This window comes from Larus michahellis, chromosome Z (genome assembly GCF_964199755.1).
Source record: "Larus michahellis chromosome Z, bLarMic1.1, whole genome shotgun sequence".
In the NCBI taxonomy this organism is placed as follows: domain Eukaryota; kingdom Metazoa; phylum Chordata; class Aves; order Charadriiformes; family Laridae; genus Larus; species Larus michahellis.
Genome location: NC_133930.1, coordinates 4,260,640 through 4,275,926, shown reverse-complemented (window position 1 = coordinate 4,275,926; position 15,287 = coordinate 4,260,640). Strand labels below are relative to the sequence as shown.

General features: G+C 42.1%; 1 protein-coding gene across 7 annotated transcripts in view; it reads right to left on the bottom strand.

Annotated features, from left to right (window-relative positions):
- The window catches only part of PIAS2 (protein inhibitor of activated STAT 2), a 34,318-nt gene that overhangs the window by 8,293 nt on the left and 10,738 nt on the right, over positions 1 to 15,287 (bottom strand). For 6 of the 7 annotated variants that reach the window (XR_012584966.1, XR_012584967.1, XM_074570667.1 and 3 more), the window contains exons 2-11: positions 14,720 to 15,194; positions 11,453 to 11,537; positions 10,771 to 10,821; positions 10,538 to 10,628; positions 6,327 to 6,461; positions 3,349 to 3,454; positions 2,662 to 2,735; positions 1,613 to 1,773; positions 862 to 995; positions 252 to 423 (exon numbers count right to left, since the gene is read on the bottom strand). Coding sequence is in view for 5 of the 7 variants with exons in the window: in XM_074570666.1 (XP_074426767.1) it covers positions 252 to 423; positions 862 to 995; positions 1,613 to 1,773; positions 2,662 to 2,735; positions 3,349 to 3,454; positions 6,327 to 6,461; positions 10,538 to 10,628; positions 10,771 to 10,821; positions 11,453 to 11,537; positions 14,720 to 15,194 (1,484 nt within the window). In the remaining 2 variants the exon portion in view is untranslated. The remainder of the gene's footprint in view (positions 1 to 251; positions 424 to 861; positions 996 to 1,612; positions 1,774 to 2,661; positions 2,736 to 3,348; positions 3,455 to 6,326; positions 6,462 to 10,537; positions 10,629 to 10,770; positions 10,822 to 11,452; positions 11,538 to 14,719; positions 15,195 to 15,287) is intronic. The other variant, XM_074570668.1, reaches the window with a different exon arrangement.

Here is a 15,287-nt window from a genome sequence, read left to right as displayed (position 1 = left end):
TTTCTATGGAGAAAGATCCCTGCAAACACAGCAACAATCAGCGCAAGTCTTTTGTGAGATGTAAAACTATTTAATAGTGTTTCACCTGTACAGAGGTACCGTATCAATACAACCTTCTGCAACGAAAGGCCTAGAAATCCTCCTCTGGAAGTGTGGAGCTGGATCCCGAGGAGAGATTACAAGTCCGTTTGTCTACACGTCAGTTTATCTGAGACATTACAGAATAACAACTAACTTTAAAATTGACAAACCCTTTGGTTGGGCTTCCTTGTGTTTCAGACATAAATATGCACTTCCTTTTGGCAGGAGGATCTTCCTCTTCATCAGAAGAGCTTTCTATTGTCAAGTCAATAACGTCAACTTTCTTCTTGTTTACCTCATTGGCCACCGTCACAGAACACGGTTTGCTAACAACACTGGAACCTAAACAAGAAAAATAAAATATCACTGGTTTTTAAAGGCTGTTGACATCAGCGGTTTCTCCTTGCAACAGAACCAGGAACTCAAACCCTGGTTTAACTCATCTTCCTGGCTACTACCGAGAACATTACGGCCCAGGAACTGTTTTATTAGTATTTTCTATCACGTTGAGAATAGTAAAGCGCAAGCTTTAATCTTCACTTTTCAGTTTAAGGACCTAAAACAAGAGCACCCTTTCGTTTTCTTAACTGTTATTATGGAGAGCAAAGATAAAGCCCCAAAATGCACCCTTTTTGTGACCTTTTTAGTTTAAATGACAAGAAGGTTAGAAGTATGAAGCCCTCCACAAAACAAACATCAACATCCATGCACATTATCCAAGCTACAACTAAGTCTCCGAGACTTTTTGTCTGTTTGCAACCAATACCCAGATGTACGTACTTTCTATTTTGGTGCACTGCGGACTTGAGACTTTCACAGCTTCTTTCTTTGGCCTCATGGGGCACCAGGAGCCATCTTCTTGGAATTTGATTTCATCCACATCCGAACATTCATTAAGGATTTCCATAAAGAGCCTGAAAACAAAATTAAAGCGGAGTGGCTTCGTTTTTTGATTCCCAGTGAATTTTTTTTATTCTAAATGAGAAGGAGACACAGCTGAAAAGCTAATTATGATCACCTTTGACCCATCGCATGCACTCACCCTAGTTCATCTAAAAGTTCACCTAAAAGCCTGTACTCACAGCCTTCAGACATCAAAACCTAAAAGAATATCCCAACCTACCCATATTCCACTCCAACATTACTGCAATTCATAGATTTCCACACAGAAACAGAAATCATCCTCCTTTGAATCAAGTTTGACACTTGTTTATGAGTTAACTTTTAACTTTTAAGAAAGTTAATAGCTTCAGAGAGAAAGTCATGTAAGAGGGAGATCTATCCTTAGATGTTACATTTGGATTTCTCCAGAGGAAATCTACTGAGAGAAACTTATTCTACTGAGAGAAACCTATGTCCTTCATTACATAGAAATAGAAACGGAACAGAGTCCAACGGTTCCTCCCAGTTTAAAATGTTTTTACAAAGACACTAGTGTGAAATGGCTAAACCTCAAGTCACAAAAGTAGCTATCAAATACATCACGAAAAAAATTTAAGTAGTTGCATAATCTGCAAACCCAGTCTCTCACCCATCTAAGATTAGGCTCTCATAAGCTGCCTTTTTGTCACAGACAGGGCAGATCCAGGTAGGCTTCTTTTCATTCATTTGAAGATAAAGAGCAGCATCAAAACATTGCAGGTGTGTGCAAGTAACAGCCCGGCATGGGATTGTCAGTCTCATTTTTCCCAGCTGCAGGAGATGAATTTAAAGAGAATCAGAACAGCAGACAGCAGTAGGCCTGGCTGGCTAACAAATGAAATGAGAAGCAATCAGTGCAGTAACTCTCTCTTCTCACTACAGAGGAGCCCAGCGCTAAGGTCACTGCAGACAAATCCACCCTAGCAAAGCACGTACAGCGCGCTTAGAGTAAGAATAAAGCCATCCTCGAAGTCTCCACTGAGTCGAAAACAGTCAGAAATATTTCCGATGGCCCTGCATCAATATTATTTCTAGGGGTTTATTTTTATTAAAAGACCTACTGAGGCACCTGCATTTATCATTTTCTTTTAGCCAAGTATTTCAAGGGGTTTTGTGAGCTCCAGTTACATTAGACTCAAAATGGAGTAACACCTATTTTAACATTAAGCTTAACAGACCAGTCACAAACGCAGGGCCTGTTTCTACCTGGGAAGGAAAACCCCACGACAGCATTAGCCTGTTACACGATCCATTTTTGTTTATTTGTTACAGTAGCTGGCAGTATAAGCAACACCACCAAGACGAGGAGATGGGAAGTTTCATTTAGCGTTGTATCTTTTAATTATTCTGTCACCCTGCCCAATTAGTCTCAATATACGAGCTTACACCTTCTAAGGGCCTCACTATAGACATGACTGGCAATTTGATTCTGACTGCATTACAACGGAGGCATTCACAGTTCTAAACCAGAACCGGTTGAATGCTGCTACAATCGTGTGCTTGTAGACGCAACCCTTCTCCCCGCTATTTTATATTAATGAATCCGTATAAACCAAAAGCCAGTTAAGTTCCTAAAGCAGGGCCTTTTCAAAGCAGCCCAACTCGACACTAACGACACAAAATACAAATCTGTATATGGTAATTTCTAGCCATACTTACAGGACACATGAGAGATACCCGCAGACTGGTTGTGGCGATCTCACTATCAGGATCTGCAGTTAGTTTTTCTTTAACTATTAAAATAAATTCAGAAGTTATACACGGATTCATTTATTTAACATGCTAATCTTGATTTGCCAGTACACGTACTTTATTTCCAGCTATCTAAAAAGAGTTAAGCATCTAGGAAACTAGTTTATAGCACTATCAAACAACGATAGTTTCACTATTTAGAAGCAACTGGCAAACACCGTGCATCACCAGATTGTTCGGCGTGCAGGGGACGCACTAACAGCCACAATGGTTAGTAGGGCAAACTCAACCCAACATGCCAAGAGATAAATAATCATCAGTGAGTGAGGTACAACGACAATCAGCATCACGTGCAAGTGAAGCTAATTTAGGGCATCTACCTGCACCTCACAGCCCACCACAGTAAGTGGTGCTCGTGCCATTCCCATAAGGACATTTCAGGTGGGATCTCTAGGTGCGTTCCCTATGGGCGCAGGGGACCCCCACTGAAAAAGGGCGCATGATGCCTCAGCAACAGCAAAAGCAACCTTTGATACTCTGGGCATGGACTTTCTTTTCAAAATGCTGCAAGTCCCCTAAGTATTACCAGTTCTAGTTTTAAAGAGCCACTAACCACCCTCAGAAAGTACAGGCAGGCAAATTAATTTGACTTACTTAGTGCTCTGGAATGATCGGGGTTTCTGATACCTTTCATCTTTAACCTCTGCAAAAGCATAGCTGAAGTGAGCTGACGAACAAGGTACACAGACATGGAGTAATTCTACAAAAAGAGCGATTAAAGATTAAATATTGATTTCATACAGTACCGCCACTATGACAACAGGTTACTACTTACACAAGTTATACCATACAGTAAAAACAAGCCTTTTTTTTTTTGCTTAATAGTTATGAAAAGCATTGACAGATGACTTCATTACTGTGAAAGAGTCCAATACTCTGACAGAACTCTCCTGCCAATCAAGTGCAACTGTCCTCCTCCGGTTGTGCCTTAAGCAAGAAGAATAACTCCACAACCAAGGGACAACCTGGGCTCTTTTCTGGGAAAGATGATTCACCTTCTCAAACATGCAGTCTTTAAGAACATCTCACGGTTGTCTCCTAAATCCTTGCATTTTTTCAGTGTCAATCTGTTAGCGTGGAGCACAAAGACCATCACATGATAGAGAGATGAATGTCACTCTCAGACACAGCACCTGGAGTGTCACACAGCTGCACCAATTTCCTCATACCTTCTCTTTAGCTGGCTCTGCACTTTCAAGCCAAGCCTCACTGCGCCACATCCACTCCTCTGAGACTGGCCACATTCCCTAGCATTTACTACTCTTCCCTAATTCACACCGCTTGCCAGCTCCTTTTGTTCAGTGTTCGCTCCCTCTTCAAGGTCACTAATGAAGAGAAAATTCTGCAAGTCCTACTACTGCGGAATAATAATGGTTTCATCTGTATAACACACACAACCTGCAATCCCTTATTTCCACTCCCCGGCAGCCACCTTCTTACGGCTCCTATACTGCGTGGGCACTGCACAAGAATTTTAAACAAGAACACTTACAGCTTTGCTCCTCCTTTACTACCTATAGGAAAACCAGCTCTTACCTAGACGAGCAGATAAAGTTATCTAAATGCACGGGAAACCACTAAGAAAAATTGATTATTTTTTTTTTTCCTTAAAGAACGACCATACGTTGCACTGTTTATTGCCTACAGAAAGAACTCTAGAGGCTCAAGTCTGACCAGCTCCGTGGGATGACTGCCTCCTGTGCTCAGAAGCCCTCCACTATCAGTAAAGTACTTGCCATTAAACCTTTAACGATGTGAGGCCACTGACATGCCACACTGTCCCCAAGGCTCTCATTTAGAGGATGAATAGCTGCTACTCGGGTTCTGATACTCGGAGCAGAGCACCAACATTAAAACCAAAAGAACCCACTTTACCTCTCAGGGCAATGGGGAATTCCTCCAATTCATCTCCTTCCACAAGAATACGTTTTGGCAAATACAGGGGAGGAAGCAAGCAGGGATGAGCAGGAGACCACCCACATCCCCGCAGTCACGTCAAGATTCTTGTGCTTTATGATTGGGAAGCCACAGCTTAGATCTTTCCCTCCACCTCTGTTTTAGAAAAAAATCAAACCCTTTTCTTTCAGCACTGCCCTTCATTTGTTTTCTGAATGTTAGCTTTCTCTCAGATTTCTTTTTAAAATTTTAATTAATATATCAAAGCTTATAGTGGAGTCTCACTTTGTAACATGTGGTATCTCTGGTCCACAGATTTTGCTTTTGAAAAAAATAAAAAAAAAGTATGAGGTAAGCTACTTTGCTAATTGAATCCAGAAAGATTTGCACAACTAGTCACCGATAGCGGAATAAGTAGTTCTTGACTTACCAACAGCGGAAAGGGCCACTGCAACAGCTATTTAAAACTCGGAAGAATTCAGAAGTTTTTCACACTCTCCCTTTCTTTCCTCAGTAAATCCATAGGGGGATTTCTAAACAGCCACCCAGCCATTTTAAAAGGCCAATTCCTTATCAACTGTGATTAATGACTGCAGGCACTAAAAAGCAACAGTCGCCACCCGCTTTCTCTCCTGCCACCTTAAGTCTAGCACACTTTTCCCCCACTGCAGCTTCCACCAAGTTTAGAACTGCATTATGAAGAGGCTTCAATTTCCATTTTTTTCCCCCAGCTCTCCAGTCTTCCTCCACGCTGAATCACTTTTCCCTCAAGTCACCCAAACTTCCAGAATACTCTTCGTTTGTAAGAAAACCCACGCTGCTCAGAAATCCTGCATTGCAAACACACGCACCACGCAAGCATGGGCCAACCAAGCATGTTTGAGATCCATCAAGCCGAGAAACAGCCGACACCAGCAGTCTGACACCCCCTCCAATAAACCCTTCCCAGCAACCTGCCATCTAGGAGTTTTCCAAGCTGGAAATTCCACCCCTGTTTTGGTTTATTTGCAAGTACAATTTTAAATCAACTCATACAGAGGTCATTGTCATGTATAAGAGGAATCTCAAAAGAATAGAGATGGAAGCATCTATTAATCAGTTTTTCCTATGAAATAAAAACAGCTTTTCTAAAACTAGTTAGTTATTACTTGCTTAGAAAGTTTGCTCAAAAGCAAATGCCTGTCTCCAAGCCCACGGTCTTGGCACATCTGGTCAGTTTAAAAAGCCTTCTCCAATGGACAGTTACAACAGATCCTGAGAAACGTGCCCTAGAATATATGGCTATAAAGTTTCATATTTTCTCACCAGCAGGCTACAAGGAAAAAAAGCAAGTTTTACTTTTGTTATTTTGTTACGTCCAAAGTGTTTTCTACTATTTACACCACAAAAAGATTCTGGTATTGGACACACATTTCAGGCAGCCCCTAACAGCAGGCTTTCTAATGGGAATTCCATAAGGGAGTCTTTGCCATCCGTATGCAAATCTTACATATGTTACTGTAAACTACCATACTTCTAGAGCAAACTTTGTTTCCTGGCAATGATAATGAGTTCAGCCTAATACTGAACACTTGCCGGTGCGTGCCTTGCCAGCAATATCAGGCAACAGGGGAGAAGGAATGCCAGATGAGGGGGTTTTAGACAATTTTCTGCATCCTACAGAACATACAGTTTACCTTTCCAATTTCAGAAGCCCAGGAAATGGAAATCTGGTTTGGCACTGCTGACGACAACCGAACTAGAGATGTTATATTCAAGGGGCGCCCAGGTCGCTTCTGTTCAATTCCATTTTTTGGCGGTGGAGCATATCCCTACGGGAAGAAAGGAGAAGGAAAGTGTTAACCAAGTCTCCCTGCTGTACTCTGAAAACCTGCTGAAACAGACTTACTCGTTTTAAACAGATCTACAGGAAGCAGGTCAACCTAGAGGCTCTCTACGCTGAAAACTAAATTCAACACTTACTCTGAGAAATATCAGTCTTTGACAGGCTCATACCATGTCTACCACAATTTTAAAGCATTTTTTTGTTTTTAATGTGGTTTTACAGAAGTGCTAGAAAGGTGGAAGAAAAACACAGTGCAGGTAAGTTCACTGGAAGGGTAAAAAGCAATGCTGATGCTTTGTCCTTTTTTCCTCCCCGGCCTCATACCTCCCCACCCCCCTCCCACTCCAGGGAAAGAGAATGGAACATCGCAAAGGACACAGCCTTAGCAACAAGCCCAGCAAGTCATGAAGAGTTAATTCAGTGTTTCACACCCAGAAAACACTTCATTGATTCTATTTAAGAAACAATAAAGTCTTAATCCAAGAGCTCCACACCTCTTTGGTGCCTGCTTTGCCTCCCATCAGCTACACCCAGCCCCATAAGCGCCAGGTTGTCAGCTGTGCTCTGCCAAGGCCCCTGAAGAAGGGCTGCACATGAAGTATCAGCTGTATTTAAGAGGTAATAGGCTTTGCTGTTGTCTGCAGAAACAAAACAAAGGAGATACTGCTTGCTCTCAGTTTTGATGAAGAATTTCATAGCCTGGACAGCTTTCCTCTGTAGTTTTATTTCCTATACGATGTTTGAGAATTAAATCGGGAGCCACTCAGTTCGCTTTTGCTTCCAGGCAAGCACATATTCGCCAGCACATCGTGAGCAGAAAGTACTTGTGCTATGTGAAGGAGCACGTGGCCTAACCGCAGCTTATTCACCTGACCCTGCGTCTGTCACTATGAAAGGAAGCCAGTCGGCAGCAGGAACTCGGAGAATCTCTGTTTTGAGCTCACACAGTCCACCCGCAGTCCACTCATCTCAAAAACTCATCCTGCACCAGAAGGATGCCGGTAAGAGATCGCAGCCCTACGTCTTGTGCAGAACTGACTGCCAGATTTCGTTTAGTTCGAGACAGTGGTGTTCTATGCAAGCAGCTCTCCCAGAAAGGATATGCTGAAAACCCACACACATTTGCTGGTTTGTCTTGTTTTGTTGGTTTTTTTGTTGTTTTTTTTTTTTTTTTTTTTTTTTTTTTTTTTTTTTTTTATCCAGAGAAGCACACACATTCAAAACCTAGTGCTTGGAAAAAGCACCACTGAAAGACACTAAGTCTGAAAACAATAAAACAGAAATAAACAGCCTCTTCCACTCATTAGCCTAGTATGCCATAGGATAATCACTGCCTTTAATCTAAGGAGGACTCGGCAGTTGTCACATCATTTCCTAGGTTTCCAGAGCAGCTCCATTACTAGTCCATACGTTTCACCTGACATCCAAGCCCTGGCTGTGCCTCACCACCGCCCTTTATTAACTTCAGACAGGACTCTTGCTTGCAGTGGCAGAAAACGGACTTGGCCTGCCAGGTCAGAGCAGCAGAGAGCAGTTGCTGAAGAACTCTCTCCAAAATGGTTGTCACCCCAGAGGAGCGACCCGGTAGCTCTCAGGAACCTTCCATGTGCGCTTTGTCACAGAACGCAGAGGCAGCAGATGTACGGATGACAATTTCACATTGAAAAGAATGCGTGATTTGCCATTTCTTTAATCGGACATAACAGCTGCAGCCATTTACAGAGCGTATCTCCCAACTGCTTCGCTGTAGTAGGCCCCTCTCTACCAGGGTGACTTTACAACGAGCTTATGTGAACAAACACACCTTCCCTGCAATATTTAGGAGAGTATTTCCGCACATACTGCACCAGCCACAATAATCCTGCTGGTCTCCAACCCGAAACGAAGCTGACCTTGCTTTACAGAGAGCAAGGATGCAAGTTCTCTCATATTTCCCAACTTTTTTTTTTTTTCTTTTTTAGAGACAGACTCTGCAGCGCACATGCTTCATTTCAGTCAGTGTTTTGATGTTTTCCTCCAGAGACCAATGACCTTGAGATCAAATTCAATCTTGTACTCCTAGAACACTTTAAAACCTTCCCTTCCTAGCCTTCCAGGACTCAGGTGAAGAGCACTCCACTTGCCTATCACAACCGGCATGGTCTAGCACTGTTTAGTTAGGTTGCCAATTCTAGTGGCTACCAAGTGCCAACATTTATTTTGGTCTTTAAGTATTCCATGCTTCTTGCAAGAACCGTATTAGTCTAAGTAGCTGGAACCTGCTATAGCCAGGAAAAAAAAACCCCACCTATCAACAGAAAGAGCAACTGCTCTTCTATCTGGCTGTTTCCAACCTGCCCTGACATATTTGATTTTGTCCTTTGAAAGGGACCTGCAGTGGTCCCCTGAGAAGAAAAGCAAATTACCTTTTTGGGCTTTCACATTTTGTCTTGCCTACAAGAGAAGTCAACAGGAGAACCACCTGCTGTAGTGCATTATGGATAAGATCCTTGTTACTTGCCATGACAGCAGCATGAAAGGCTCTGAATTTACTCCTCTTAATTCAGATCCAACACTATAAGAGGAGGACACAGTTGTAGGAATACAAGAAAACACTGTGTTAATGTGATTTGGCACAACCCAAAGCAGTACTGGCACACTGGCAGCAATTCTCTGAAGTTTCTAGTAAGGATGGCAGCCAAGGAGATGACCAAGAATAATTTACAGACATCTGCAGAGGCGTGAACTGCTATACCAGGGAAAGACAGAACACTTAAGAATTGTACAAGTTGGCAATAGAGGCAGGCATCACTGATTAATTACCTAACACCAACGCTATGGAGTTGGACAATAGTGGTCTTTGAAACAAAGAAGTTATCTTACATTTCCTGCAACAGAAAGGAACCACCAGAGGGATCCAGACAGTGACCACACCAACAAAGAAACGTTTGCAGGAGCACTCAGACTGAGACTGTATTTGTCATTCAGGAGAGGAAAGGAAGTTGCCAAGACAATAGTGATTTATTCACTTTCTCAAGTTTCTGCTGAACAGATTAAAGAATCATGATGCACAGGAAGAACTTAGGGTTTAGATCTAAAGCAAAGCAAGAACCCGAGATTACAAACAATTTTTTCTACGACTGTGACGTACGTTACACACAAAATGGATGGCATAACCTATTCTAGTAGGGGGTAAACGGTATTAGCAAGACTAAGAGTCAGTAGACATTGACGTCCACAGGAGAACATCAGACCCAATTCTTTTTGGTGGGTTGCTTAAAGAAAGGAAGACAATCTGCAGAGGAAAGAAGAAAGTCCTCAAGTTTATCACAGAGAACTTAACTGGCATTTGCAGAGAAAAATGACCAGGAAACATAGGAAAGAAATCCTCTTACACACTGAAGACAGAAGAACAGTGATGAAGTGGCTAAAGAAATAGAGAAGCTCGAGAGTCACATTTAAGCTGAGCAGAGGCAAAAAAAGCAGCCGTGGTTGCATATGGCAGGAGGGAGGGTGCAGGACAACACATCTCACACGCCAAGAACGTGACAAACATTCTGAAAAGGAGGTTTCACACCTCCTCTCTCCACACAGCATCTTCCCAAACCCACTGCTGGAAAAAAAACCCTCTGTATACTACTTTTTCCATCTTCTATAGCTTCTAGAACTATTTCAGAATGTGCCGCATAAGAGTTTCTCTCTGTTCTATTATACAGATACCCATCGCAGAGATTTTTCAGGAATAACGAGAGGGCTTTTCCCTTTTTGTATATATTCAAGCCTTGAGGTGACCCTACCTGCATACTAACTTTTGCAGCATCAGAAACTAGTAAAGCGTATGACTGCCAACTTGGTTTAGGTGGCTAAAACACAACTAATCCATGCAGCGGCTGTAACATGATTAAGAGTCGTAACGGCTATCTCACACAGCAAACGTACAAACCGTATGCCTAACATTAATAAATAGAGAAATTTGAGTGATAACAATAAGTAGCTTGATTGTTTTAGCAAGCTAACATTACAGAAAAAACACACACTCCAAAAAGTCACAAAGAAGCCACAAATACGTACAAACAAGCTTACCGGCAACGGAAACAGCTTCCCATTTACTTTAATACACAAACTATTAGGGTAATTATCTTCTTGAGGGCAGCTTGTCTCTGCTAGGCATAACCTATATCCCCAAAAAGAGAAAGCATCATTTTCAAGCGTCGCCACATTCACGTGTCCCCACATTCACGTGTCCCCACAAACATTTAGACTTGTGTTACGCTGGCCAATTAAGAAGTTGTTAGAGAACACTACAAAAAAGGTACCTTAGCTGAACTTGGACTGTGTAATCTCTCCTGCCCCCTGGCAAGAAGTCCCTGTGACAAAGAAAAAAAGAAGTAGACATTCAGACAGCAGATCTCATATTCCAGTCATATGCAGAAAGAACTGGCACGCATGCCCCAACATCACTAAATTTTGCTCTTATTTTTCTTCTATTGAGCTATGAACAAGTTTTAGGAGCAACATCGCTGTTTAGCTCCTGCAAGTTAAGCAGGGCTTTAGGATCAGCATCCTCTATCAAGAGTTTATAGTAACAAAGTATGATGTTGCCAGAGAGGAAAAAAACCCTATGAATTCTCTTGGCTTATACCATAGGTCTTGCAACAACATGAGCCCTGGGACGGAAGATAAAAGCAACCTTCCATTCCTGCAGCCAGCAAACATGCAGGGAAGAAAAGCTTACCACCTCTCTAAATAGTCACAATTATTTGGAACCAAGTAATTATTAACTGTTTAGTGGTGCAGGATTTACCCCAACTGCACACAAATTCTGTGCACAGTAGTTCCTGAAGAAAACAGAACAGATAAACTCAGAGTAACTTCAGTGAGGATCATCACCCTGCATCCGCAAGCTTATGCGAGGCATAAAATGAACCAAAACATCCACACTTTCTCCTGAAATTTTGCAAAAGTTTACCTACACTATGCCACAGCCTTTCTTCTTACCTGGAAATACAGATTTCTCTGACCTGCTGAGGTGTTAAAGCAAAGATAAAAAACTTCTCCTGGAACCTCTGAATACTGCTCTGTACTAGAAAAAAAGAGAAACAAAAGAGGTTAAACCATGGTGATTAAAGTCATTGATTAAAACAGGATCCGCAATTGAGTTTTTCCTGGAACAAGGCACAAGTCACTTAATATAATCAAATTGTGGTTGAACTGCATGTTAACTGTCAACAGGAAAGCAATGGAACAAACCATTCATTCAACTATATTCAGCTGCCTTAATATCACATTACACTTCAGTACTAAAGCAGCTTGGCAAGCCGCGTTATAATCCTTTCTCCCACAGGAGAAAGGTTCAAACAAACACACAACAAAACATAACACTGGATACCTGGTGAAAAGGGTACCACAGAGAAGATGTTTACAATTATTTTAAGGTACTACAAGAAGAGAACATGCCCCAGAAGTTATTCATGGACAGCTGGAATTCCAATTGGACTCAACTGAGAAAGAGCTAAAGGTAACTAAGCCTTTGGGGAGGAAGGGAGAGAGCACAACCCCTAACACCAGAGAAGACTTCAAGTCTGTGAATTACCCCTCAGTAGCATTTAGTGAAGAAAAAAAAAATTACATACAACTTTCATGTCAGAATCCTACTTGTCTGTCAGTGACGGCATGCAGTAATATTTTAGTATTAAGGTTTCATGGTATGTACACATTACTTTTCTACTTTCTTTCGACTTGCAAAGTTAGAAATCTTGACCTGAAATAAAGGTAGACTGGACTTGTCCAACAGTTCAAACAAACAGCAAAAGCAATCGCAAAACCAGCACAGCAAAACCAGGCAAATTTGGATGAGCTAGTTTCTCTTTTACACCATGAGATTCATTGAAGACAATCTCTGTGCCCAGAAAACACATACAAAACATGAAATAGAACCCAGGTGGAGCAAACAGACACATCGAGTTCCTCAAACAATTCAAAACAGCTACATTGTGCACTTACCTGCACACACACACACATCATAGACAGCATTTTATGTTTCAAAATAATACTTAAGCATGTGTTTAAAAGATCACGGAAATATTTTGTTGCTGAACTGAGCGTGGGTTAAAACTAAAGCCCACATCTACACCTGCTCTCGTGTTCTCGTATTAGTGCAAAAGAGTACCTACACTCACCTCTAAGACAGTCACAGTGGACTGTACTCTAGCTCTCTGACCAATTTGGTTTCCAAATCCTTAATTCTCAAACATAACAAACTTTTTTGTTCCATGTCCCAGTCACCCAAGTCTACTAAGTGGGCCTACAAGTTACCCGTATCAATCTAAAAATCTTAAATAAAGCCTCATTTGCAAACATGCTTGTGAATCCACGTTAGACTGATTTTCAGCCAATGTTCATATCTTCCAACATCAGATGGGCCAATTTGTACATCAAGCCATTCCTCACATCTTATTTGCCCACTCCTCCTCACACAGATCTGAGTTGTAGCTCTGGCTGCTACCACCTCCAAGTACTGTGCTCTGGAACAAGTTTGAAGGCAAGCAAGTACTCAGTTTAATCTTGTCCCCCTCGTCCACGTCCTAGAAGGACCCAAATGTTACAGGACTAAATAATCCTCACTCCTATGAAAACCAGGCAACATGCAACAAAGACCCTGCAGTCTTCAAGGGAAAGAGGAATTTACACACAGCTCTAACGATAACATAGCGACAACCCTAAGGAAGCATCCTCCCTTCGTCAAAAAACGATCATTTCCAAAGCTGAGGAAAACAGCTCTTAGGGAAATTTCTAGCATATCGCCACCACCTCCAGATATCATTGACCAGGAAACAAAAGGTAACTGCAGAGCAGAAATACAATGCGCAGCCCACGCTGCATTACATGGGACAGAGTAACCATGTGGCTGGCAACTAGACTGGCTAACTATGAGCCAACAGTTGTCCCATCACACAGAATAATTCAGGAAGTTAGTTAAGATACACAGCTACTTAGAGTGAACGTAAGCAGGAGTTGGCCAGGACATCGTAGCACTGACATCTCTGTAAATCTAACGGGAGCGCAAGCCACAGAGCTGCCCAATGTCACAGCAGCTGTTGTACCAATACATGGGTTTGATATTAAACTCTTCTCTAACAGGGCATCGCGACACAAAGAGAAGTGACAAGAGGCATTGTGAATAACGATTCTTAGTAATGTTTGCTGCTTTAGGTAGTGGAGGATGACCAAGCATCAGTATATGCTTCACAGAGGTACAAGTCACAGCCTAAAAGGCTCTATTATCAGTTAAGAAACTAAAACGTTTAAGAGGATACAAACAGCTTGCAAAATGCTAAGTGTTTCTAAACATTATTACTAAATAGTTAGGGAACGCTTTCTACCACGTAAGGTAAGACAGGTTGAGTTTCAAGACAGAAAACAACGTATTTCCAAATAATTAAATAGGTTTAAGAGTGAGGCATTTGAGGAAGCTAAACTGAGATTTCAGGTTATTTGGAAGACAAAGGTCCACTCTACATTTTAACATACAGTACGGCAACAACCCCTAGGCTGAGAAGCCTTCACTAATCTGATGCAACACTGAACTTTGCTGCACAAAGTATCTATTTCAGTGCGAGATGCGAGAACCTGCAGAATGGTTGCAGTGAAATAAGTATAAACTAACAAATCCAGTGAACTTGGTCTCTTTATGTTGTTGCAACTAATTAATTATCGACCCTGAAGCCCTTTTCCTGTTGGCCCTGACAGATGTGTTCCTCACTTGTACCAGGCAGACTTCAGGTCTAAATCCTTCAGCCAAAAGGGGAGGTTCAAAGTAGATATTAGGGAGCATTTCTTTACCAAGAGGGTGGTCAAACACCAGAAGGGGCTTCCTAGAGACATGGTCAATGCCCCAGACCTGTCCATGTTTAAGAGGTGTTTGGACAATGCCCTTTACTATTACTCTTTAACTTTTAGTCAGCCCTAAAGTGCTCAGGCAGTTAGATGATCATTGTAGGTACTTTCCAACTGAACTATTCTACTCTGTTATTTAATATTCAAAAGATAAGAGATCTTATATCATATTTACAGAAGAGAACACTATTTTCTGAAGTGTGGTCTTTGGGGACAGGTGGTGGAGAGAGGGCGAGGGCAGAAGCGAGAAGGAAAGGGAGTTTCCACCATTTCCCAGCTGCAAAAAGCAATTTAAGTCTGGACTTAGTACTATCATGAGCAACACCTATTTCATGAATTAGGTGACCTGCAGAACTAATAAACACTTACCTAGACTTGTAGGTTTTATGAGCACATCAAGCACATCATAAAAAGGGAGGCTTTTCAGTTGAACATCAGGATGAACGGGTGGAATCGGAGGGGATGGCTGCTGCATCTCAAAGTGGGGCTTAGTGTCTTGGAGGAGCACAGAACTGACAGGCGAGGAAGGAGACTGAGGCGTGACCGAAGTAGAAGGGAGTGGGTGAATGCCAGCAACAGCCAGGTCAGGCTCGACAGGAGAGGAACTATTGTCCAAATTGAAAACTGCAGGTTTTATAGCCGATAAGTCCGAAAGTCCTTCAATCGTCCTTGGGTACCGACGCCTATAGAGTTCTCGGATTTTTATCTGAACTGCTGGGCTGCAGCCGCTCTTCAATAAGTGCAGTGCCCTCATCAGGAGGTCATGTTTCCGCCCGCTTTTATTACGTCCAGCAAACCCCAACAACACTTGTAGTTCAGAAACACGAAAGCTTGATACCATATTCTAGAAAGAAGAGAGAGATAAGCACAGGTGAACCCCAAGTTTCTGAGCATCGTGAAGCTTATGAGCTTCCATCATTCTAGTTCCACATTCGTT